General features: G+C 38.6%; 1 protein-coding gene across 2 annotated transcripts; it reads right to left on the minus strand.

Moving 5' to 3' along the window:
- Positions 1–928: 928 nt before the first annotated feature.
- On the minus strand, positions 929–27,544 carry tpp2 (tripeptidyl peptidase 2). 2 transcript variants are annotated; one of them, XM_066660675.1, is made up of 29 exons: positions 27,330–27,544; positions 25,139–25,267; positions 24,825–24,920; positions 23,869–23,973; positions 23,578–23,702; positions 21,991–22,154; positions 21,372–21,526; positions 21,183–21,259; positions 19,831–19,958; positions 19,258–19,506; positions 17,207–17,322; positions 16,936–17,107; positions 16,250–16,407; positions 14,588–14,664; positions 14,384–14,490; positions 14,112–14,266; positions 13,468–13,584; positions 13,199–13,299; positions 12,834–12,930; positions 12,527–12,664; positions 11,019–11,263; positions 10,703–10,781; positions 9,890–9,928; positions 7,797–7,948; positions 6,282–6,378; positions 6,060–6,190; positions 5,296–5,503; positions 4,847–4,966; positions 929–4,057 (listed from the first exon to the last, which is right to left on the minus strand). In XM_066660675.1, the coding sequence occupies exons 1-29, from the start codon at positions 27,492–27,494 to the stop codon at positions 3,968–3,970; spliced, it is 3,792 nt and encodes a 1,263-aa protein (XP_066516772.1). In that variant the 5' UTR covers positions 27,495–27,544; the 3' UTR covers positions 929–3,967. The 2 variants fall into 2 exon arrangements, with proteins under 2 accessions (XP_066516772.1, XP_066516773.1); XM_066660676.1 differs by lacking the exon at positions 9,890–9,928.
- Between the last annotated feature and the right edge of the window lie 335 nt (positions 27,545–27,879).

Here is a 27,879-nt window from a genome sequence, read left to right on the forward strand (position 1 = left end):
GTGTGTGAAGGGGAATGTTTTCCAGAGCATGTGCAGGCTACAAATATTGGTAGATGGGGTGAAGCATGAGATTGGACATTGCTGGTGGATGTAGGAAAAAAGCCGCATGTCTCAGAGTGTATCGTGTTAACTACACTGAGGCCAGACATGGTGCTTTACTCTGAAAGTAAACGGATAGTTTATTTCATAGAGTTAACAGTTCCATTTGAGGATGCAGTAGATAAAGCATTCTAAAGGAAGAAGCTGAAGTACACAGACCTGGCAGCTGAGGTGAGGAAATGCAGGTGGCAGGCACATGTAAGATAAGTGTTAGGGGATTTGTAGCCAAGGCGGCCACATCCCTGCTTGTGCAGTTTGCCATCAGGGGTCAGAAACTAAGGGCAGCTGTGAAGGACTTCACTGTTGAGCGTTTTGGAGGTGCCGTGGGATTAAACTGATGAGAGAAGGAGTCTACCTGATGACCTCTGTGAAGAGCTAGTGATACAGTGGGTGGTTTGGGTATTCATGTTGGGCTCAATGAGTAACCATAGTTGTTAAGGATAGCTGGTTGCTGTTAGGATCATAAATGGTCACAGCTACCCTAGTGGGTATGTGTTGGATGCTATTAATGCTGCTAGATATAGATGGTTGCTGATCGGATCATAAATGGCAACTGCAACCTTAGTGTTGAGGTGCAGAAACATTGTGGCTGCAGGTATGAAGAGTGTTTTGTGCCCTATGTGAAGCTCTAATGGATTGGCATAGTATATTTTACATCTTATCCTGTTTACGATTATAATATATATAAAACTACAAAAATTGATGTTTTGCAGGTCTTTAGAAATTAACATTTTCAATGACAGACATTTATTTAGCACAGTTTAAGTAAATAATGTTAAAAATATATTTAATATCACACATTTAAACAAGCAATGACTCTTGCTCATCAATTCATTCTTGCTCTTGTCACCATTAAGGCACTTTTGGTTTCAAATAGTTTTATTCAGAATTATCTCCATCATAATCACATAATTCCCAACATTAACCATGATAACAAAATAACTTGTCATGACTTTCCATACATCTTTTGAGGAATAATGGTTATAAAATAATACTAGCACATACCATAGGCTTCAAATTAAAATTACATTTTTTTTTTAAATATTGGCATTAACTAGGTTTTACTTTAAAATTTATAAATACAGGACATCCATAAATAGATCCTAAGGTCTTTGACACAGCAAGCGAGTGATATGAGACCCCCGACTGTGCTCAGAGGTGGACGGTATTCGTAGATTGTGATATTTTTAAGGCCATTATCGAGGAAACTGTTATTGGCAAAAGTTATGCCAGTGTAACCCTGAATGTCGTTCCAAACCAATAAAACAAGAACATACAGACTAAGTGGAACACAGGAAAAATGCCTTCAGCGCACAAGCCAAAACAAAAAAACAATCTGAAGGGGGAAAAAAAAAAAAAAAAAAAAAAGATATTCTAATAGAGGTAAAAGATGCAAAATCGTTCATTGCTGGCTATCAATGCAGCCTTAAACATAACTCTGTTTTCATTAGTAATGTAGTAGACACCCATTCCAAATAGCCACAACTCCAAGTCCGACACTTCCCTTTGTAGTCATGAGATTTTATAAAAGAATGAGGATATATTGCTGGTTTGTGAGCTTCAAAACAGTCTTTTGTTCATACACAAATTTGTATACTTGCAGACTTTTAAAGAAACAATTCAGCTTAAAAGCCCCAGTTATCAATGAAACAGCTGCCTTAAACTTTGCTTCGTGTGTAGCAGTAGGTGTTGGATACTATGAAGCTGCACATGTGGCTGAACAAAATAAAATAACTTGTGCTCAAAGTGAGAAAGCACTAAAATATTTATTGCAATAATAAAACCATAAAAGACAACTCCGTGTTTCCTAGAATGAGTTTAAGCGTAACCCTGGGCTGTTTCCCTTTAAAGGAACACTATGTAAATGGATTCCCGCCCACACCTGGGCTGCTCCTACAGTTGCAGGGTGTAATTTACTTGAACAGAACTTTCATGAAATCAATGGGGAGGGGTGGTATGTTTCCAAGAAGTTTCATAGTACATTTTCAGCAGTGCTGAGCACAAAGTAGCTAAAACAGAGGCCCTTTATCCATATTACAGGTCAGTGAATCGTCACAATGATCTTAAAGCTGTAATTTTATGGTGAAAATACGACCTAGAGTTCCTTTAAAATGTAGACTCTTCAGAATTCAGTGTAGACCAGGATGAGGCAACAAACCCAGAAAAGTTAAATGTATTCTACAGAATGACCAAGACATAAAACAAAAACAAAACTATGCTGGTTAAATATAGCTGTTAAAAAAAAAAAAAACCTTAAAACTTTAGCTTCATAGTATCCAAAGAGAAGAAACGGAGAGCACACTGGAAATATCCAGGTATTTTTCTATTTAAAAAATTGTATACCCTACCTGCTACACTTTAGCATTGACATGTTTCAAATGCCTATTTAATACCTTAAATACAATGTGCAGAAACTCCTGATTGGGGCTGTAAAGAAAATTGCAAGATAACTGGTGTGCAGACTTTGTCAGCATATGTAACCAAAAATAAGTAAATACATCAGAGAAAATCAACAGTTTCCAACACAGACACTCCCACTCAAACATTAACACACACGCATCTGCACAAAGACACAAAAACTTGGATTTTATACTTGTTAAAAAAGGCAAGACTTGGAATAGCCTTATGGGACCAGATGGAATCTTGTAATGAGAACGTCTGGGGGCACCATGAGTACATTTGGGTGAATAAAGTTGATAATAGAGACTTTTTAGGGTGGGAGAAACATGAGTATGAAATTTCTAAAGGAATCAAATACTCTGAAGACAGAGTTCAAAATCCTACATGACATAGTTCAACACAACAAGATACAATAGCTGAAATGTCAACAAAAGCACTATGTGTAGTAAAATTCTTTGCCAGCTAAATTGTTGTGTTACTGATTGTAATCCAGAAGGTTTAAGAAAGGGAATAATAATTAAAAAAAAAGCACCTACTGGAATTTGGGGGCATTTGTTTTTAGAAGGGTGCACTCAATCCAGCACCCAAAGGTTTGACGGATCATCTCCAGAATCCTATTCTTTACATAAGATCCAGTTCTGGTCCCAAAGGACTAGACACAGACTCCATCTGACACCATCTGTACAAAAGCCCAGTCCAATTTACTGCTGATATACATGAGTGGAAAGCTAAGCTTCTGAGCCAGAACCAATTTTTGACACTTTATAAAAACATGCATAAATTGTACATATACATATATATGAGGGAAATAGGTTTACACATATTTATATTGCCTTGATATAGTTGTGTGCATTATGATACCTGTTTCTAAATTTCAACACATCAGTTCAGACATTCTACTCTTGCTTTATCCACCCCCCCCCAAAGGAAAGCAACGCATATTGGCACTCCAAACCCCAGAAATCTGTCAGAGGAGCAGTTCTGGGACAATGCTGAGGTCAAACACTCGCTGTGTGATGGCTGAGGTGTGATTAAAAAGGTCCAATGAGCAGAAGCTCTGTCCCTAAAATATGTCGCAAAAGTGTCACTGAAGATACAAAGATAGGAATTGGGATTATCACCTCTTAAACAAAAATGTGTGAGGACCTGTGTTACTCACAGTTAACAGAAAAGAGACATACTGGAGATCTGTGGGATACTCCTGAAACACGGAGCTTCATGTTCACTGAGAACGTGCTTTTAAAGACAGTGCTAGACGGGGCCGTGATGCAGCTTTCAGTTTTGGAGTAATATTCTATGAAGGAAGGCAAAGTGGGATTTGTGAAGAGAGGCTTGAGGGCTTACAAAAAGGCAGGTTTAAACCACAGTACTGCATTTCCATGTGCGCATTCTGTTATAGGGGTGTGTCAGAGAGCACTGGCGTCATGTGGGGACACTGGGACATTGAGCAATCCACGTACGTTTGGTTTTAGAAGGGAGTGAACTCTGAGGGGTACATGATGGGAAGCCAGTTCTCAGTGTAGGACACGCAGTGCATCCAGCTAAGAGACTTCATCAACTGCAAAAGAAAATAATATATTTGAGAAGTGTGGGAGATGTAAGAGGCCTCACCAGAACAACATTTTATACAGACTCTAAATATTTGTGAATATTTTAGAATGAAGCTTTGAGTGATTGAATACTACTCCTACTCCTCAAAATCAAACCCAAGCTCATGAACTGAGCCTGGTTCTGCCCCTACATGGTCCTTACATCTGTAATTTAATACAATTGTGATGTTACTGGTGTTTGTAGTTGCACAGCAGCTCATGCTTAGAGATGGTATAATTACACTTTTTTTTCACTCAATTGCGATACCGAAAATGAACCTTGAGCATGGTGTCAAAATAGGACCAAAAGTTGAGAACCAAGAAGTAGAATCTATAACAAAGAAATTAAAGTTTGAAAAGGAGTGGACTGTGATTAATATACTGAGAGTTTGCACTTTTTCAATGCGCTTCTAAGTTACACTTCTATCAAACTTGTTTTCAGCTCCAAATCCTTCTCGTTTTTTCACTTTCAGTTCGAAAAAGCTTCTCGCTTCAGAGCTCTGGCAATGTTCTGATGGGAGGGTTGGATGTAGTCAGCCATTGGCTGCTGGAGATAAGCTCCACCCACTGACTACATCCCAAATACCATGCTATGTCAACAGAAGCCCAAAAGTTTACATCTCCACTATTAATAATAGTCCTCTACTTTTCGATTTCTCTATAATGGATTCGGCTTTTTGGTTCACATAACTTTTGGCCTTTTTTTGACACCATACTTGAGTAAAAGCTGATATACTGATAAAATGAATAAATCTTACCTGGACACAGTTCTTCCAGTTTTCTTTGCTGGGTTTGTCTTCTACTATTTTAGAAGCATATTTCAAGGCCCTTCCATACATTTTATTTGCTAAGGCATGTTTGTAGGAAAATGTCAAAACCTAGAAAAGCAAGACATTAAAAATAATGTGATGATCAGTCAGGTTTGAGATTGCTAAAGCAGCACTTGAAAAAAAACAGCTATTAGGTAGCTGCTAGGTTTTAACCACAAGAATTTAAACAAAAAATTTCAAATAATCGGATAAGTGATTTGATCATAAATCTTCAGTTACATATTTGACAGATACTATGGATTTAGTACCACTGTCCATAATGTAGAGGTTAGGGTACTTTATTTTTATTTTACTCAGAACTGTTCTCCAAAACAGAGAAAAGGATTTTGAAAGCACAAATTTACTTATGATTAATATGCAGTATATTAAATACTTACCTTAGAGTCTGTGAGCTCTGCCCACTTTTGCACCTCCCAGAAAGTGTCGTTCAGGGCCGTGGCAACACCCTTAGGGTCTTCATCAGAGCTGCCCACTTCACTGGCGCTGGCCCCCTCCTGAGCTGGGGGCAGCATGAGCTGGTCAGCCAGAGCACAGCCCTTTCTGCACAAAGCGTCCAGCAGAGAGGACTTCTGCTTCTCCATTTCACTGAGAAAAAAAAAAAAAAAAAAAATCACAGAGGAAGAGATGTTAGAGTAAGGACACTACTGTACCAACTTTGTTAATTTCTAGTAAGTTGGAGAAATAGGTAAATTAATATAAAATACTAATGATAAACAGCTGTAAAACAACTTTAGGTCTAAACAAGCTCTTTAATGCTGTAATACAATACAATATACAGGCACATTCGTAATTTATGCAGCACCAGTCAAATCCTTAATTAATTCCTTAATTAAAAAAAAAATGAAAATCTTCCCCAGAGAATACATTTCTGCACATTTATTTGAAGAATTTAGCTTTTTTTTTTAAATTTGGTTTTCTGAAATTTGTTTATTGGGTTTTAAAATCTCATGTTACAGACTGTTCAATGACTTAATTATTAAAAAGGCATTATCTCCAACAATCATAAAGAATATATGGATATAAGGTTAATCATTCATCCTGATTTGCTAAAATCCAATTTTTGAAAATATACAGAAATTATGCCGCAGACCTGCAGAAAAAAGGCTAATTTAATATAATTTTTACTTTGGTCTGACTGTACCTCTTGATGGAGGCAGCGTCTGGTCGTGGGTCAGTCTTCATGGTGAGGTACACTGCCAGGGCAGTCTGGTCGATGTGAGACGTTACGATGTCTGCTGCTGCCACAATGTCTCCCAAACGTTTCAGGCGCTCCTGCATGGAAAGCATGAGTGGAGTGGATTAATGGGTGCAAACGAATGTGTGCCTTTGTGTGTGAGAGAGAAAGATAGTGTTATATTTATACCTTCTCTGAATCAAGCTGATGTAGTCTCTGCACATGGAGAGGGAGGTAACTTGTAAAGTTCTCCTTCAGCTCATCATACAGAGTGCTATTGTCCAATCTGAGGATGAAAGAAACGGTGGGATCAACTTGAGCTCGGTCAACTTCAACAGCCCGTTCTGTTTATTTTAGCTCCCACTCAAACCTGATACATTATATTGCACAACTGATTTCCTGATCATTTCCTCAGATCCCACCATGTAATAAATTTACTGTACTTATGTAATCATAGATTTAAATATCAATATAAAATAGAAATAGCTATAATTAATCTGTTAGAGCAGACGTTTTGAATTTAAGGTCCAGTAAACTTCTCTGAACAGGCATCTGACAAATAGGGTCCATTATTATCATTATTAATATCTTAACACAGCAGTGATGAGGAAATTAGCCTACATTTAAAATATGCTGCTATAATAATTATTCTAATGTACTTTACAGGTCTATTTTCTGGATAAGGCAAAACACACACATATAAAACCAGGGCTGTCAAATTGAATGTGAATTGAATAACGCATTAACGCAATCTCAATTTATCTTGATTTCAAAAATAATGCTGTTGACGCAAATTCTATTTGGCCCTGAAAGTGTTCTGTAGTTCATGTTGAGACTTGTGTCAGCAAAATAGAAGCTGTGCCTAACTACATTATTCAAAATTAAGGCCAAACTGTTGCAGCACCATTGAAGTTTTATTTGTTTTTATTTTCTTTTGTTACACATATCTAAACTGAGACATAGTAGTACATGAGTATGTACGTCTTATATTTGAGACTACAGATCCTAAATCTATTACAAATCTAATTTTGTGTTTTGTAGGTTCAGTATTACTGCCTAGTGTGTGAGTGAAAAAAACTCCCTTAGACTTCTCTTGTCCCAGCAGTTTTTAACATAAGTACATTTAGCATAAAATGTGTTCACCATTTTTAATTGTAACATGTCACTTAAAAATCCTTATTTTTTTTTTATAACATTTACACAGATTTTTTAACTATTTGAAATTCCGATTAGTCGCGATTAAATATTTTAATTGTTTGACAGCCCTAAAATTTTAAATATGTTTAACTGTTATATGTAGATATTTTATTTTATGTTGCAGAATAATGCTCTGCAATGCTTTAAACAGATTTTAAAGGAACACTATGTAATATTTTTGCCTTAAAATTAGAGCGTCAAAATCATTGTGATGCTCCACTGACTTGTAATCAGAACAAGAGTGCCTCTGTCTTTGTTGCTCTGCTCCTGCAGAAGCTACACTATGTAATTTTGGAGGAATTCAGGAACCTACCTCTCTCACCCTCCCTATTAAGTAAGGAGCCCAAGGGGGAGCCCCAGGACAAAAAAACCCCAAATGTTACTTAGTGTTTGTTTAAGAGATGATGATGGAATAAAATACTAAAATAAACATATGATTAATCCATAAAAATAATTGTCAGTTGCATCCCTTATTAAAAGACAGCAAAAAAAAGCTTCTGAACACACTTTGTCATCCACTGGATCTTCAGATCTCTGAGGGCTTCAGCAAATTCTTCCTTCACATCCTTCTCCTTCTCCCCATCTTTCTCCTTCTCTTTTCCTCCATTTTTTGTTTTGTTTGGGGCCGAGATGAGGTGGTAAACAATAGGCACAACATCCTAAAAAGGGGGCACAAAACTCATTCAATTTAATAGGGTGCCTTCTCTTGGCAACTACATTACCCAAGAGCTACAGCAGCCTCAGATCCATAACGACTCCCTGGTCATACATTTGGAAAAAAAGGAAAAAATAAAACCCTCTTAACAATTTAAACATTTACTAATCATTTTGACATAATGTGCAAAGTCTAAGACCACCCTTCAATTTCCAGTCAAAACAGTCATTGTTTTATTCATTTTCAAAAAGTCTGAAAAGGGTGACAAATGGCTCAACAAACAAATCTAAAAGCTATTTTCAGTATTTGCAAACCCTTCCCTTATTTAAACCTTATATTACTGCCAGACCACCTAGCGCTCCAGGGTTACCTGTTGGAGCAGGGGGAGTAATTGCATCAGCGTTAGCTTGTAGAGTGAGCTTAGTGAGTATAAATTGCACTGCAGAGCAGGCTTAGAGAGAGGCTTAATCACTCAGATTCATTAGTGTATCTTCTGAATGAATCTTATGTAGAGTTGAAACTATTTACATATTTGGGAATAGGTTTTAACATGTTTTGTAACACATAACTGTAATTAAAAATTCAACCATTGTCCCACTCTTTTTTCATTTTATGGTAGCAGTTGTATAATATAAAAAAATCACCAATGCCATTTTAAAAAAGGTTTAAATTATTATTAAAAAAGTATTAATGCGTAGTGAAGTTAATGATACCAACACTAAAATCACCATCTTTAAATCTTCTAAACCAAAACTCACACATATTTGAATACAATATTATCCCCAAGAACATCCCCGTGAATTAATGCATATGCTTTTGCAGCACTTTATCCTTGATGGAACTCATAATGAATGCAATGACAAATATATTCTTCTCGCTCACCCTTTTTAAACTACTTTATTTTTAAATTAATTAACCTTTTTCTTGTTGAATAAAATAACACTTGTCATTTTAATACTACACAACAGTAACCGTAAAATGACAAAGGAGCATAAGAGAATTTGGACTGTGAATTACACAAATTAAATGATACATATATAAATGTTTTAACACACCTAACAGCTGTTATATCTGAAATCAATTTAATAAAATATAAACGAGTCTCTTGATTTGAATGTGTGTTTTACTGATGTATAGTTATGACACACACTAAATGACTGCCTCCACATTACAGAATTATCAGTGCTCCTTGACAAATGCTTTTGATTTGCATCAGATTTTCCTACATGTCCAAGCTAATTCTTAGAGGCCAGCTTCATTCTGCTTTTTGTGACCCAAGTAATTCAAATGCAAAATACTTCTGTGATGTTTAGGTCCAGGCCGTGGTTCTGCAAGCACCAGCTGCTTCTCAAATCTGCAGATTTTCCTCTTGTTTGCTGGATGGGGACGTTTTTCTTTGGTGGGTTATCAGGCATTGCAAAGTTATTAAGACTCATTCCCTACTGATGTTGTAGTAATGCTCTGCTATCCCTGTCTTATTTTCTTTGGACTTTCCCCTTTCTGGAAGTGGTTCATCTTTTCATCTTTTATAAAATAAGCTCAGATGTATCTCCTGTGCTTAATGGCATTTTTTTAACTGGAAAGTAACAAAAACTGAATTGTGGTCTCTGATTTTGCACAGAATTGTGGTTGTAATAATCAAAATAATAGGAGTCATATTAGAGAGCATAGTTAAAAACAAAATGATGAACAGCTGACATGACAAATATGGTCAAGATGTGATGTCTGGTTGTGACTTTGGAGCTTTAAGAGTCACATACAAGGGAAAAATGTCTTCACAAAATGCTGTCATGTGTTCAGCTTTTTTTTAAACTGATATACAGCAGCAAGTAACCTCACCTGCCAGTTTATAATGATCAGATGTGATAATCACACTCCTGTAAAATGTTATAATAATTCTGTACCTTTGAGTATTGAATTTACAGAACTCTAGCCCATCCAGTACCTTTTTAAATTTTCCTTGTCGTTTGGCTGAGGCTTGGCCCTGGTGGTCAGAATAACACACAATGAGGGAGAGAAGAGAAAACAGGCACACACTTGGATACTCTTTCTCTTTTCTCTTTGCCTATTCTATTCTTTGTGAGCTTATTGTCTCTTTTAGGGACAAGCACAGTTTTTATCTTTCTTACTTGATGGATTAAGAGTTCACCCTGTCTAGTGCCTATTATAAGAATGGACTCTAATATTCTGAGCCTTTCATCCAATAATACATTCATTTCCAGCTATAAACCAATCTCACGTTGATGTTATTTTAATTAGACTTTGAGAATTAATAGAGTTTTATACTGAAATCATTCACTGACTCTAGAGCCTCTAAACTTTCAGCAAAGAAGCAACAATAAGAACAGACAGAACCGACAGTGTGTGGGCACAGTCAGAACAAAAAGCTTCCAGAAAGACGTGTTAAATTTGACAGGTGTGAATTGCACTTATTGACATGGAATTTCTAGATCGGACTTAGCCCTCGGTGTTAAGATGTTTTTAAGAAAAGGTCCAATTTCACATGGCTTCGTCAGATCTGTAAATTGCATATCTATGCTTGGCTGTAAACAAAAGAGTACACAAGCAGAGGAAGGAGCCACAAACCATTTCCTCCAATCAGAAGCCCCTATGAAGTGCGGGAGTATCATCTCTCACAGGACAAAGTGAGTGCCAAAGCAACATGCAAAACAAGGACAGAGTCAAAGCTCCTGATTGATCCACATGTACTGAGCTCAGCTCAAATTAAAAAACGTGAACGGCAAATGGGGTCACTCACTGCTTTTTTCCCATATTCACTCTTGGGAACGACCAGGGAGCCGGTCATGTAGCACCCAGGACCTGCGCCTTTAGGAATCCTGAAAAGAAGTGGAAGAAAATCAGCAGATTAAAAAAGCCAATTCTCCAACTACTAAATTATTATGGATTGTCCGACCTGAAGGTTATATTATTGATTAATTTATTTATTATTTTAATAACATTACAATTAAAAGGAAGAAGATAAAGATGATGAAGATTTATAGAAGTAGATGGAGACAACAATCAGCAAGAAAAGAAACACAAAAACAAACATTAATGCCTTGATTTGGACTCACTTGTCGTCAGGAAGGGAGGTGATGTAGAATGGCTGTGACGATCCAGGGGCAAGGGTCAGGGAGTTAGCTTTCTTTTTGGCCAGCATGGCAGACCGGTGTGATTCGTAGACGTCCAGGCTTAGAGTGTTGGAGAGACGGTGAGACACCACAAAAGGCAGATCCTTGAGCCGCTCCAGTTCACTCTGCTGCTCGTGTCGAACCTGTAGCCGCACTGTGTAGTCTCCTTTCTCCAGCTTCAGAGAGTACTAGTGGTGGTGAAGATGTAGGTACGTATTTGCATATGAACAAAGTAAAATGAAACCATATTGATTCATGCTAAGCCTTTGAGGACATATTATACACATTTTTTTCACAAGTTAAGAGTTTCCTGGGATATTAGTTAAATGTCTCTGACAAAAACTGATCCAAATTCCACATGGATGACTTGTGACATGTATCTACTTTACCGAGCTAGGCTCTACTTGTTTTTTGTGCTTTTCCAAAGTGTGTTCAGGCAATCTGGTAACTGGAACCATATATCTGCTTTTTTGTGGTTTCAAGTGAGCAGAGTAGCGATTAAGACATGATATATAAACCTTTCAGAGTGCTGATTGGCCAGAGAGACTTGTCAGTCATGACGAAATGCAGACCCACAGAGGCAGCTTGTAAAATGACACTTTTTTTTTTAATAGAAAGTACAAATTTGGACCGGTGGCTGATGAAATAATCCAGTGAGCGCTGATAAGTGCAACAGGGAACAAAAAAACAAATCTACTGTCTGAAATGATGGATGAAGCTGTGTTCAGGCCCAAAAACAAAAACAGGACAAGTAAACCATGCTTAATATTAATGCCACCGTTGTGGTTTCCAAAGTCTGATGGCGCTCATTAGCTCATTAGATTAGTGTTTTCTAATGTCATTGGCTACATTTCCGGGAGCAAGTGGGTGGGGGCTGTATTGCAATGGAAAACCAACCTGTACGAATGGCCAAACAGCAAGTAGAGCCGAGTAGAGTGTGTACCACGTTGTACAAAAGTGACATTACCCTGTCTAAACAGCCAACAGTATATTTAATTTGTGGTGCCTGTTTTGCTCCGTTTAAACTCCATTTAACCTAAAATGTCCTCAGACATCACCAAAAGCTGACAGGGTTGTTTATTTCCACAGTTTGTGGATTTCAGAGCGCTGATTGGCCAGAGAGACTTGTCAGTCATGACGAAATGCAGACCCACAACATCATCATTTCAACAAAAGAAGCATGAACTGAAATGGGATGCTTTGGATCAGCCACAGAAGCCTAAAATCAATATGCCCAACATTAAGTGTCAGCAACAGGGGTAAAAAGACCCCTGTAGAGTAGTGGAATTGCATTCTCTGGAGCAATGAAGCTCCAATGCAATAAATCTGGCCATGTTAACCGTATTATCTCAGTTAATCATAACAGATGTACAGTTTAAAGACATGAAAGACATAAGCCAAGCATTTAACAGTTTAATTTTCAGCAGTTTAACAGATATGTGCTAATATACCTGATGAGGATATGCATCTCCAGACCCCATGAGTCTTTTGTTCTGGTCGAAGAGGAGCCAGAGCTGACTGTCAAATTCAGACTCGTACAGCAGCTCACACAAGAGAGGGCAGCTAGGGGTCACCTCTCCACTTTTTGGCTGCAAAATAATGTGCAATGTATCAAGAAACATACAGAGGACTAACCTTTTAGTGAGAAATAACCAAACATTTAGTCTTTACTCTGTTTGCTGATATACATTATATACACATATATGAAATAAGCTTTTTGTTTCTGTGATGCGTGTTCGAGTTAAGTATATCCTGTACCTGATGAAAGTTATAAGTGAGGATGATTTCATAAAGCTGACGGCTATTGGGCAAGACATCTCTGAGGCCAAGTGCTTTAATCTTCGAGCTTACTGGCCTGTAAAAGGAAATATCATACACACACACAGAGTTACAAATAAATATCTTATGAAGTGAATGAAATAGTTAAGACTAGCCATTCTCCAAATGATCCCGACAGTGTTTTTTTTTCTACCCTGCTGAGACACATTCACTTTTAAATTCCTATCATGAAAAAGCACTCCATCTATAAGTATGTTTATATAATTTGGAAAAAATAGCTGCTTTGACCATACAACTTGCATCTTTTAACAAAGTTTTCACAGTGGACTATTAGTCAAGAATACCTGAGTGGCTGAACCCAGTTCTTTAGGGTGATGGTAGGGGACACTTCCTCATATCTGAGAGGAGATGACACTTCAAAACTGGATATACCCTCAGCTGCATGCTGAAATAAGATAGATATTTTTTAGAAAGCTTCAAAAATCCAAGATACACTGTTGGGCAATAAAGTAGAAAAAACAACTCAGCTCCTAACAATAAAAAAGGTGTATTTTACATTGCAATATATATAAAAATATCCACAACTGATTCAATTTAAGCTATTGATACTTACGATATGAAGAGGACAGGGTGACGTTTGTAGCCCATGGAAAGAGATGCTGTAGTCTATAGAGACATCACCAAGGCTAGCCCACCAACGGGCGACACATATTTCTACTGTCCGACCAGGCTAAGACAGAGACACAAACACAAATTTCAGAATGCAGCACAATACTAGATTAACCTGCTTTAATAAAATATTTAGAAATGTGAATTTATTTATTTTTACTTTTGTCAGTTTAATATTTCAACACAGAATTTTCTTTTTGGTACAACACTAAATAAATAATTTATTCATGCATTGTCTGAAACCGCTTATTCAGTTCAGGGTCGCGGTGGGTCCGGAGCCTACCCAAAATCACTGGAGGGTGCGCCAGTCCTTCGCAGGGTGACACACACTCACTCTCACACCTATGGGCACTTTTGAGTCACCAATCTACCTACCAACTTGTTTTTGAACAGTGGGAGGAAACAGGAGCACCCGGAGGAAACCCATGGGGACACGGGGAGAACACACCAAACTCCTCACAGACAGTCACCTGGAGCAGGACTCGAACACACAATCTATTAACTGTGTGACTGCGACACTACCTGCTGCACCACTGTGCCGCCCCCTAAATAAATAAATCAATCAATCAATCTAATTTAGTATCATACCAGCACAGGGAAAGCCTCTGTGAGCGAGCCCTTCTCTAACAGGGAAGAGAACTTGTAGAACTCATTTGCTCTGTAAGCCCTCTGCTTCACCAGGTGCACGGCATGGAGGACAAACTTCGAGGACACGTCACTGGAGTGAGACGTTAAGGTGATCTCTGTGAACCAAAGAGAGACATTAAGAGAATGAATAATGCAATAAAACATTTGAATCATCTCCTTCAACACCATCTACTGATTTTCCAATGCACATGTCAGAAATCCTCTCCACCTACCTGCCCAGGATGCCCCCTGAGGGACGCTGATGAAGTGGCGCCTAATCTGGCCTGGTCTAAAGTGTACGTCTGTGAAGGAGATCTCCTGATTCCGGCTCTCAGTAACTCTACACGAGAAACACACACCAGTCACACACAGTAGAAGATTCACGTTCTACTCACAGATTCTGTTCGATGTATCATGCTTTCTTTTGATATACTTACTTTGCAGGGATTATGACTGTTATGGGAACTCTGAAGAGGGGACCAGAACTGGGAGCCGAAGTATCATATGCACAAACCTAATGAGACAAAATCATACATATTTTATTTTAACACATCTACAAGTTGAGTCAAAAGTCGCAGGACATAGGCTCGCCCGGACCCTAAATGCTCAGCGCTACATGACAATGCTACAGTGTTCCCATCCATTCTGACTTCTGAAGATGGTGCTGAGCATTTAGGGTGTGGTCGAGCCTGTAACAATCCTATAACGAACAACAAAACTTTCTAGGATGATAACATTTGTACCACAAGTGATACTGCAAATATGACTGTGCCAATCGATTTCTGAAACAATTCTAACTCAGTCTTCTCAATCAAAGTCTTTTTTGATATGCTACATGACCACCTTCCCATTGGAAAAACCTGCTTTGATCCAATGTTGCGACTTTCAGAATGGCAACCATGTCCCGAACATAGACTAAAAGATAGTACCTCAGCAAGTAATGGGTTAGGTGCATGAGACATGTCATTTTTCCTTTGGTTATTAATGGGTGTCCTGCGACTTTTGACTCACCCTGTACAATAAATTATGCAGGATAACAACCTATATGAAAAGGAGGTGGGCCACTGAATTAAGTCCATTCCACTGAAATTCATTTCTCTAGGGCCATATATTATGTATATACTCCTCAAAGCATCTTTACTACAGCATGACCAATACAAAATATCCGTGGCCCAAAACGCATCAACCATTGACTAGGGCTGGCCCAGATAATTTGGTAGTTCAGATATTCGTTAATTGGGCAGGTATTTGGTTTTCAACTTTGGAGATTTGGGTATTCATATTTTTGGATATATGTCGATAAAAGCAATGCTCCATTCAACCTGTATTCAGGCTCTACACCGATTAAAAAAGTGCTATTCCACACGTATTCGGCTTCAACATAAAAGTCCCGAATGAAGCCTAAAAGATCCTAACACCCTACAACAACCTACTTACAATGAAGTGTGACAAATCTTTGCTCCCTCAAATTAGACCAGACCACCTTCACAAAGCTCTGGTAAACTAGTGTACTCTGTTTACCAGAGCTTTGTGAATACCCCCCACAACAGACAGACACACACAGAATATTCGCAGCATTGTGCAACCGAAGCCCCAAAGCCCTAAAAATGGGGACAGCCCTAGTGTTGACCGATATATAAAATATTTCAGAAGGTACTTGATATAACTATGTTATAATATATTGCACATCAATAGTTTTAACCAGCTAGTATGGGCAGATATGATAGCCATTTATTACTTCAGGCAATTATTCAGAAAAATATATATTTAGACAATAAAATCATGATCTAAATTCAGTAACAATGGGTCAACTTATACCTCCCATTTACACTAAAGGACGCATAAGGACCATTCAGCATTAGGGGTTGACAATAATTCAATATCAATATATATCACAATATAAAATCTTTCACTTACAATGATATGACTTTTAAACACATTTTCAATATACATTATTTACAGAAACGGTCACTGACTGACATTTATTACAGGCACAGCCCAGTTCACTGCCCTAAATTTTAAAGATAGTTTAAACATTTATAATATCACTTATAAATATGTATATGAGACTCTGATAATAAAGTCCAAGAGAGCATTACCTCTGTATAATGCACACCCTCTCTGAGCCCCTGTGGATCAATGCGGATGTTAACATGACGGCATTGGTTCATGAGCTCCAGGTGTGAGGGGCATTGCACCCAGGGGGCACCACAGGTCAAAGCCAGGTGCAGCTGTAGTGAGATCCGGACAGAGTTCTCTATAAAGGCAAATACAAACAAGAATTACAATTCATAATATTAACAGCAAATAGCGTAAATACTAAAGAACCAGAGATGGTAACAGAAGAGATTAAGGCAGGTTTCAGTCCTGGAAGGCCCCAAGAGAGATCCTTAATGAAATACACTTATTCAACTTAGCACTTGTTTGACAGGTTTAGAAGGCATTTTTGAGCAAACTCCACATTTTATTGGACTGTCCTGGAATAATATGCTACAATAAATGTGAAAGGTTTGTCAAGATAATAAAATGCAAATAAATTTAATACAAATGTAGAATTTCAAATATAAAACCTTTTTATGAATTTTTGATATTTGACAATGATTTCTCATTTTCTGTTACTTAGAAACTTGCAAAATTATGAACAAATCTGAGGTATTTACTAATTTCTGAGAGAATAACCTCATATTGCCTGTGTAAATATTGCATAATGTTGTGTAATATTGATGTCTTTAAGGGCACGTTAATTCTTGTAAATCACAGGATAGGGAAAAGCAGTGAGTCTAACCAGTGTTTTCGAGGAAGACCGGCTCAATGCCTACTCCATGATCAGAAGGAGAGGACACTTGAATGGCGTCCCTGAGGTAGATGCCCCTGTGATTCCCAACAGTAACCATGAAGCCCAGGCTACTGGTGGGGGAAGAGGCATGCTGCATGAGGTAGTCAAAGGCCCTGTCCACCTACAGTGTTTAATTAAAAAAAAAAAAAAAAAAAAAAAATAAAAATTTAGGGTCAGGGATAATACACATACAAAAAACAAAAACACAACACAAAAGTACCTGAATGATGCCATGGCCCTGCGCAAAGACTTCAATATCATCCACTTTTAGCGCCGTGTTTTCCAATGCACGTCTCACAGCTGCAACAGTGGGCCGCACACCATTCTGCTTCAGACCTGATCACACAGACAAATTGCCTTTGAGTTCACAAATGGCTACATTAAATCTACATTTAAACTCATAATATTTCCAAAAATGTATCAGCAGCATTTTAATTTATTTTCTTGCCACAATTTGATGTATGCACATCTTAAATATATCCATGGCTGAATAAACACATCCGACTCAATGCCCTGCCCACAGCATTTATGAACCTTCTGAAATAGGTCCATGAACTTTACAGCAATTAATAATTTATATCCATTTTGATGAAGAATTTGCTTTCTCTGAAATTTCACACTACAAACAAATATTACCAAATTTTGTTAAATCAGTTATTAATGGAGTAATATAATTTTTTAAGAAGGATTTAACATATCTGTATATCTTTTAAAGACAACAACCCTCGTAAAAATAAGCGTGCTACAAACGGTTCTTTAAGTGATACCATAGAAGAACCGCTTTTTGCTTCATTAAGAACCATTATTGCTAATACTTTTGAATGAGTAAAGAAACTCAAGATCGAGTGATGGATTTTTAAAACTTTAAAACCTTTTTCACACATTTCCTAAAAACAGGGTTCTTTATGGAATCAAAAATTGTTTTTCTATGGCATCGCTTTCTATAGAACCCTTTGCAACACCTTTATTTTTAAGAGTGAAGAGCAAAATTTCTTTCTGTTAAAATAAATGGAACTACATGTCACTACAAGAGGTAACATTCAGTGTAGAAACTTCCAGGGTTGTGGTGAATATCGTTCCAAAAAAGCACCCTTATGAAAGACCCAAAAACAAGAACGAAAGTCTGGAAAAGGGTTAACCATGGGGTAGTGTCTGGTGACTGTGCAGCCCACGTAACCCAGCTACGTTCTGCCCAAAAAAATGTAACATTGGAAGAACCCGTGGACCTACTACATGCAACGCATAGATTAAGGATGCAGTGCGGGGGTCAAAGGGTGGCACCTGGTGGCATGACATTGTCAGCAGAAACTGGCTCTTGGCACAAAGAATGTAACTTCACTGGGGGGGGGGGGGGGCATGTTGAGAAATACCAGCTGGGTTCACTGATACGCACACAATGGGCTGGCTCAGGAACCAAACTCCCTCATAGGGGATGATCTCTCTCCTACTCTGGATCTGTACATAGTGAGAGGGGCCAGGAAGGTGTGGTGGGGGAGCGAGCTGTCCAGTCCTTGTATTCCCTGAGTGAGAGTAGAGGTTGAATTCTCATCATTAAGTCAGGCTTGTTCAGTGTTGGTGGTAGACTCAGTCAGGGTTGTGCCTCGTCTCCAATTCTGTTCCTAACATTCGTGGACAGGGTGCCAAGGTGTAGTCTGGGACAGGAGGTCATTGGCTGGAGTTATCTCTGTTATTTGCAGATGATGCTGTCCTTCTGATGTCCTTTTTGTAAGGCCTTTAAGCAAGCACTTAAGCAGTTTGCAGCCAAGTTTAAAGCAGTATAGGTGCAGCAGCTACAGCAATGTGGTCACTGTACCAGACCATGATGGTGAAGAGGGAGCTGAGCCATCAAGCAAAGCTCTCAATTTACCAGTTGAATTAGGTCCCCATGTCTGTTTTCATTGGCAGGTTGCTGGGCACAGTCTGGGTGAAGCTTGGAGTAAAGCCGCTGCTCTATCATGCTGTAAAAACCCGGTTGAGGTGCTCGGGACATCTAATAAGAGTGCTCACTGGACACCCCCCACTGGATGTATACCAGGCAGACAAAACTAGAAGATTGCCTCAGGGTAGACCGACGCTGGAGGGATTATATCATCTGCAGGTCAAGAAAAACCTGGGGATCCCCCCCAGAATAACTCGAGGAAGCAGTGGGGTCCAGAGACATCTGGGCTTTTTTGCCCATCCTGTTTCCACCACAACCCTGAAATGGATCAACAGATAGGAAGATAATATAAAAGGTGTAACATTTAACAGGTCCCAGTTCAATTTTTCTACCTGAGAGTATGAGAGCGATGCCTCCACAAGCATTGGGAGAGGACATTGAGGTGCCATTCATTAACTGAGTGCCACGAAGTGTCCAGTTTGGCACAGAGGCAATGGCTCCACCCGGTGCACTTATGCTGACCCCTAGAGCCCCATCTGTACTGGGACCTCTGGAGGACCAGGTGTACTGGTTGGGGGGCAGCTTCTCCCTCAGTGAATATTCGGCTACCATCATGTCAGGGGTCACATACGCTCCAACACCTTAAGAGACAGCGAAAAAATTATTCAGTTAAAAGACAACATAAGAAAATGCTTATATGTAATTATTTACCAACAGAATGTGGTTCAATAGATCTACATGATGCCAACTGGTGGGCATCATGTATTGACAAACTGACTTTAAAGTAGAAAGATCTCTGTAAAAAATTTAGATTTAAGTTACAGAAAAACATACAAAAAAAACACAAAGTGTCTTTTTTGATTCTATGTCTGATGTCACCAGCCTCCAGACCCAAGGATGTCATTACTGCACAGAGGCATGTAAATATTTCATTGGCTGCCTTACTGATTACAAAGATAACTGACCTATGACACTGCTTGTCGTTCCACCAGGGCAGCCCACAGTGGACAGGCAGGGCCCGTTGTTTCCAGCACTTGACACAAAAAGGACGTTATGTTTTTGCACCACCTCACTGATCACTTCGCATATCCTCCTGAAGTTGAACAAAAACACAGAATCAACCTTAAGAGTTAAATCTATAAGAATGAAGCTACATGTCATATAACCCATGTCTCCATCGAAGATTCAGACCTTTTGAAAGAACCTGATTTGGTCCACAACTAAACATATGCTGTCCTTATGTTCGGACAGTTGTGTATTTGTCTTATTTCTGAGGTGATGACTTTGTCCTGTTCACTCCCCTATTCACCTTCCCCCATTCCCCAGTTATATCCCATTCACTCTCTCACTACAACTCTCTACACCCTCGCCTGACTCTGGGTCCCTCTGCTTAAACCATACTAGACTAGCTATTTTTTTAGACTGGTGACAGCCTTACAACGAAGCTGTGTCCATGTATGATTCTCTATATGTATGTGAATTAAACGTGGAACCTGAAAATCCAGTTGCATGACTCTTCCTAACAGCTGACACACACACACACTATAGATTAATCTAAAGTAAATATGACTTAAGACAGATTACATGTGAATTCAGTGAATGGTTGGACAGCAGTCATTTTGACGCCATTTTGTGGTGCAAATTCCATTTCTATGACCCCTCTGAAGTTGGTCTGAGATGATAAGACCAAGATAAGACTTTGCCACCTCTGCTCCACATCAACACAACTTCCATATACTAACTACACACTGTAGGTACTGTTTAAAAAAAGAAAAAAAAGAGCTGCAATGATTTTGGTTCTGATGAACAGATTTAGATTAATCATTTAAGCCCTATCCAAACAGGATCAAATGTCCATGGGGTCCTGGGGTATTTCTCTCATTTACAGGGCTGTCCTCTGTAGGTCCGAATCAACCATGTCTGTGTGTTTACCCTACGTGCTCTGAGAAAATTACAAGCTGAATTACCTACTTTCACTGAACTTTGTGGTCGTCTGATAATTTTAATCCTGTCCGGATGAAAAATTCTTCATTCGGCAGACAAATCTCACATTGCATTGGATAAAAAAAAGAAATTTGGGCACTGCTGCGAACCATATTTAGCCTCTGAGCACATGCTTCTATAAGTACTCCTAGTATAGGTGATTAAAAGTTATCCATGTCCTATTTTTTTATTGCCTTCTGGATGGGAGAGCTGTATCATGCAAGAGACATGTAACATTTTTATTACAGACTTTCCCCTGAAAAACAAATCCAATTTAAATGTGACATAAGACAATAATAATTTCAACAATTAAAAGAAATAATCGTTGGCTGACCCTGAGTTTGGCCAATGTGTGGCTTCCCCATAGCTGTAGTTCACAAGGTCACACTTGTAGTTGTTGACCTCAATCATCTGCCACAAATAACAAATATGGATATCATGTTATTTATCTTATATAAAAAGGAAGTGTAAAATAATTTAATCTTCAATTTCTGTTAAACACTGCCTCTTCAGGAACACATACCGCTCGTATGAGTCCAGTGCCTGTCTCCATGGTGCTCAGGCGAGTGTCTCCTATTTTCAGGGCCAGGATCTGAGCACCAGGGGCCACACCGTTCCTCTCCGGCTCATCTGGGAAGTAGCCCGCCGCAATGCTGGCAACATGAGTCCCATGAGCACCTATGACAAATAGCATCCACAGTTGAGAAAGCAAACAGAAGAGGCTTGGGTGAGAGACTATTACAATATTCAATGCCCCATCCTATAATACAAAGGCAATAACCACTTTGTAGGTATAAATAATTTAGAGAAATTGACAATCAAAAGCAATTTTCAGAATAACAAATATATACACCATGGTTAATAAAACGTACCATTACAACAGTGGATTAATGTGTGGTAATTAATAAACCAATTAGCTCCAACAGAGTAAATCTGGGTAAGTGAGATTAGGGGGTTTAATTTACTTCATAGCAAATTAAACAATTCACAGATATGCCACAAATCAATTTTGTTTAATAGCTGAACATTTTTGTTTTGTGAAAAATACCTTCAATGAAATTAAATTCTTTAAATCAGTGGCTATTTTTTCCTCAAGAATTTATTGCTAGCCTAAAAGCAGCAGCCACTAACAATCCTCTCACCTCCACTTGTAACGATGCAGAGAGTATTTCCATCATCATAAATGTTGATGGAGTAGTTCAGCATCTCAGCATCTCCCAGAGTTGCATACTCCTGTCTCTCTCGGTATGAGCTCAGCACAGTGCACGATGCCAAGTCCCCACTCTCAGAAGTGTCCACCACTGCCCTAAAGGATAATTTAAGAAAGACACACACCCTAAGCTAATGTTTAACACACAAATTTAATAAGGCATGTCAATGCACTGTTAAATCTTACATTGACAACACAAAATGTACAGAATTTTCCAATTAACCCAGTTGTATTCAATTAGCCAAGGTTGGTGGACTGCTTTTCCCTTTTTCTACCCATGAGACTAAAACACAAATCACATAAGATCACACAATCTGCACTAATTCTTCATTACAGACATGCAAACATGCCAGTGTAATATCGGACAAAGTCTATATGATAGGACTTCCTACAGTCTATAAAAATGACCAAACATTCACCAAGTAGCTGAATGCTGGGGGCAGATATTGCAAAGAGCATGTACTGAGCCGAATGCCAGCTCTCCTCGATGTTAATTTCATAAATCTTCAAAACACAAAAAACAGATGAACAGTTGTTCATAAAATGTAACAATATCACAACCTAATGCCTAAATTATTATTGTTCATAATGTCCTGAATCACCTCAAAGCTGTGTGGCCATAAAAATCTGGATGTGGCTTCAGTGGGGTGAGACATGATCTGGGGATGTTACAGAATAAATTCACGGTATCTGCTTTATGGGATAGCAACATCTAGGGCTGGGCAATTAATCAATCATTAATCGAAATTCAAAACTTCTAATTGACAATCTTGTCTATATCGATTATTTCAATGATTTTTTTGTTATGTCCCCATCTAAATGCAGAGGCTGACCAGGCGATTCAAGCAGCTAGTACGAAGAAAAAAAAAAAAAAAACAGTGTCTGAAGAGAAAGTCAGGAAAAAAAGAAAAACAGTTTCAGCAACCAAAGCACAATCACACACCAAATATAAACAGTGCTCAAAAAACAAGAGACTCTCAGCTCCACCTCTAAACTAGTGAACAATATTGAATACACCAGTCATGTCTTGGCTGAGTTACTATAATTGGCATTAGTAGAATATTGAATAGTACATATTTCTTTTACAGTACACGTATTTAAACCTACCCATGTACATAAATTGTTAATAACACAAATAACAGTCTACAATTTTGAATTTATCTCATTTTTAAATGTTAAAAAATAGTAAGTCAAAATATTTAGCAAAATACTCTTTCTTTCAGCAAAAATTTGTGTATACAAGATTGATCTCAATCAGGGTAAAATATTTCTTCTATCTCCAACCATCAATGGGACAAAAATACAAAGTTGAATAGTGCTATGAAAAGGAAATAACACCATATGTAAAAAAAAAATGTTTAAGGCCTGAGCCCTTTTAGCCCCAGAAGTTTCCACATTCAATATTTTGCCATATGTACGAGGCAGAAGCAGCAATATGTTAATATTGGCAGTCTCCATATTTTTTTTTCTTCATATTAAATGTGTTGGCTCTGGTTTTTTAAATAAATGTGCTCCTGACCTCCAGGTGATGCCATCGTGCCAGGCTACACAATCATACACTGGACCCGGGTCGCTGTACTTCTTCTCCAAAGTTCCCAGAAGCTCTGTGTGGCACTGCAACTCCTCCTTCTGCAACTTTTCTATCTGTGTTCCAAAATACAGATTAAAAAAAAACCATTAACCACTAAACTAACTTATGAAAAATACTATAATTCTATGATATTGTATCTAACATATGTCCACCAAATTTTATACACCATTTACTCCCAGTTTCCGACAGCTGAGGCATCTCCAGGAAAGCCAAACTGACCTGCGAGGGGTTGGGGTGAGCCAGGTCAAACTCCTCTGTCTTGCGGCTAGCTTCTGCTAACGCAGCTCTGTGTGCAGGATCCCACATCTTCTCTTTGCGCTCTTTCTGATTTCAGAAAACATATAACAACTCAGCTATGTATCTACTTTCCCAGCAGAAACATTTTATTTGATTATAGAATACCACAGACTAATAGAATATCTGAGTTTAATCAGTTTAGCTGATGTACTATAATGTGATTTGGCTGGCTGATTCATACACAATGATTGACATCGACATTTCAGTCATTTTTGCAGAGTGCGCACTATTGTATCATGAAAGATTCTTCAGCCTATTACCTACTATAAAACGAGCAGTAACAATGACCCCAGGGTAAATTAATCCCATCCAAACTGACATGTGGGGAAATATTTTGTCATATCAACCTAAAGGATCACACAGTGGGGAGATGAATCTGCTAGCTGTAGGTGTAATGTTTTGTGTAATTTTATTTTTTGCCCATTATCTGTTATAAAGGACTAGAAGATCATTTGTGGGCTGGATATTTCAGCTGTGTCTGATCCTCACTGTGTGATTGATTAGCCACTCCCGTCTCTGTTGTCATCTATGGTGTGCAAGTCCACCACAAACATTACTGATGACCTTAGATAAAATGGCATTATACCTGCACCTCAGGTAAAAATAATCCTGTGTGAATAACCCTTATGAAGGCTTTGTTTTTACATTATGATGAGGTTCAATTTGAAAAACACTGCTATTCTGTAGACTGGCACCGGATTAAAATAGACAGTAATCAATTAAAATAAAGAACTTCACTGTGTCCAATTTAAAAGAGTATAAGATCTGAAAAATAATTCTGTAGCTTCTTTTGCACAGACCTTTTGAAGAAGCTCTTTGGCTTTGAATTAACTGAATATTAGAAATATTCACCTCTGAAACCTGTATATTTGGCTCACCTGTATTCTCTCCTTGAGAGCTTTGGGAAAAAACTCATAACCATTCTTGACTCCAATGTGATATTTCCCAGATGGATTTACCCAGGCAGGAGGGATCTGTTAAACCATAAAATGTTTGAAAGCTCAGCAAGTTAATCAAGCGCTTGGCTGAATGAAACAGAAGCCAACTTGTCAGTCCTTGCGCAAACAAAATGTAGGCAGCGATATACTACAGTGATCAAGTTACTGCAGTGATGAAATATGATAAGCTTAGAAGGATTTTTTACATATGGAGGGACTAGTTGAGGATAAAGTGCTGACAATAAGTCTCACACCTTGAGTGTGCGTCCAGAAAGTCCAGCCACTGTTCCTTCCTTGGGCTCCACGACTGTGGTCATGTTGACATCTCCGCTGCCGGTTGTGTCGATGATGTCCACAATCTTGGGCTTCCCTTCTGTTGTGATCTAGGCAAAAGACAGCATTCCGTGTGTAAGATAATTTAACACTTTAAATTTACTTTGGTTCATATTAATCAAGGAATATTGAAGGTCACTATGAGAGTGTTCAGACTTGGAGTTCGGTTAACTTGATCCTGACAAAAAAGAAAACAAAACATTCGTACATTGTAGTCCTGCTTGGAGTTCACACTGACACTTTTACAATCCAACTAAAGCAAGTAAAAAAAGTGACATATGACGCATGTGTGACTTTAATTTTGAGAGTCAGTCTTCAGCTGGTCTTAATGCAGTTATTAGGGTTCTGTGTTTACTTGCAAGCAGTTTAACCAATGTGAAACACAGCAGGAGGTGGTAAAAATGGATAAAGCTGTCAAAATAGCACCAGAAACCTCCACTGCCTGAACCAGGTCAGCTCCGGTACAGAGATAATGTTAGGAGGTTTGTCCTCAGTTCATTGTTTGTTTTTTACAAATCACTGTTACACCGTGGCCCGTTATTTTATTATGCTCCTGTAGTGTTTTGCAGTGTAGGATTGTTACATTTAACTTCAAGATTCTCTCACTACAAATACTAGCAAGCAAATATTACCCAACACCCCCTCTTAGTGAAAAAGAGATACCATGACATGCAGACTAATAAATAGGCTTGATGCTCCACATTTTTAGGAGTACTTTTAGGCAGAGGAAATATCATTGCGATCAGTTTGCAACAAAGATAAATTATCTAAAAGTGGTTTCATTGTCTTTAAACTAGAAAAAACACTCAGCATGATTGTCACATCACTCTAGAATGCAAGGAAGCATGTTCACCACAGATCAAGCAATGCTTCATTTTTGCACTCTGCCCAAATCAAGATGCTTATTTGTGTAATTCAGATACAAACAAATCTCATAATCTGTTATGGTATTTTATATTCTTACATGTTTACAAGAAAACAGATGTCACAAAGGGCCAAAATTGTGTGACTATAGTAGTGTCTATGTTTTGTTAATGCTTGACCCTTCATGAGAATGCGAAAAGCGTGACGATGTCTTGACCAGTTGGACTGAAATCTGCCAACAGGTGCTTGATCCTCTTTCAGCTGTGTGCCAAAGCTGGCAAAGTTTAATCCTGACCAATATTTTAAGGTGCTTCCCAATGAGAATTATAATAACGTAGTGTCACTAAGTATGTTTTGTATCTAAAATGTAGCAGATGTTTTGATACAAACTGTTTACAATCAGAGAATAGAAGAATAGAGCGGGCTAAGATATGCACAGCTTCAATGTGGGACTGCAGGATAATTTCCCACAATATATATATATATATATAAGATTTTTGTTTTATACTATTAATACGTTTTTAACTTTGCTGTGAAAAGAAATAAATTTCATTCTATCAAAATATGATTCCGTTATCGTGGGAAGCATTGATTTTTATGTTGTGACAATTAAACAACCGGAAATTACTTGGGGTCTCGAAATATAACAATAATTAACCGTTCCTCCCCAGAAAACAAATAGTAAATTCTCTGTGTGTTTCAATGGCCTTTTTGGGGCTTCCTTAAGATTTCCTTGTTTAAAACGACACTTAGCGTCGTTTAGATAATAAAAATCTTTATCTCCAGTAACTGTGTGGTCGTGGTCTCTTTGTAAAAAACGAGGTCTTCATTACTCTATGAATATATTCCATTTTAAGCCTCAACTCATCAGGTACAGCCAGCGTTAACCAGCTAGCCCGCTAGCAATGAATCGAGTATTCCTGTCCACCTTAAGTAGTGCAGCGGTTAAATACGGCTCCATTTAAGGTGGAATGGAAAACTCTTAGAAACCAACTTCAGCCTCATCACTGCCGCTGTGGGGATGACACAGCTTGTTATAGCCTGGTCGTGTTATTCAGTCTCTGACGTTGTTAAATAAGAAGGAGCATAAAGCAGCTAAAGCTGTTTAAGCACAGTTTTTAATCCCTGTCGGCGGTGTGTGTAGTGTTAGATAGTGTATGTATTATTAAAGCTGGTCCGCGGCCTGTGTGTGTGTGTGTGTATATATGTGAAAGACAGCGAGAGAGAGATCCGCGCTGCGGTGTTAACCTGCATGCCGGGCGCCCCTGGATCTACCCCCGTGTCCAGCACTGCGATCAACACGCCGCGGCCATCGTATTCCAGGAAGCGTCCCAGAAAGGAGGCCGCCCCGGTCTCTTTCTTCGGAAGTAGCCCATGCAGAGGGAAGGAATCGTCCGCGGAGTGAGCAGCCATGACCCGAAAAGTGGGCAGCGAAGCAAAACAATGAGAAAGAAACAGCAGCAGCAGCGGTATAGGGTGGAACAGCAGAGAAAAAACGGTGCGGATCAACTCGAAAAACGGACTGGAGTTTTAAAGGGCCCACAGTCCCTGTAAGGGTTTAACCTCTTATTGGCAGCTGGCACATGAAGAAGCACCAGTCATTGCAAGAAGCATTCCTGTCAGTAAGTGGCAGCTGCCAGGTGGCGCATCATTGTCAGTTGAGATTCACAACAGAAGGCTGACAGTGGCAGCAGTGACAGCTTCCAGTTGGTAAATACAGCCCCGGTCAGTCAGTGGCAGTCTCCAGTCAATAACTACAGCTGCCAGTCTGTAAGTGGCAGCCTCCAGTTAATAAATA

This window comes from Hoplias malabaricus, chromosome 2 (genome assembly GCF_029633855.1).
Source record: "Hoplias malabaricus isolate fHopMal1 chromosome 2, fHopMal1.hap1, whole genome shotgun sequence".
Taxonomy (NCBI): Eukaryota; Metazoa; Chordata; class Actinopteri; order Characiformes; family Erythrinidae; genus Hoplias; species Hoplias malabaricus.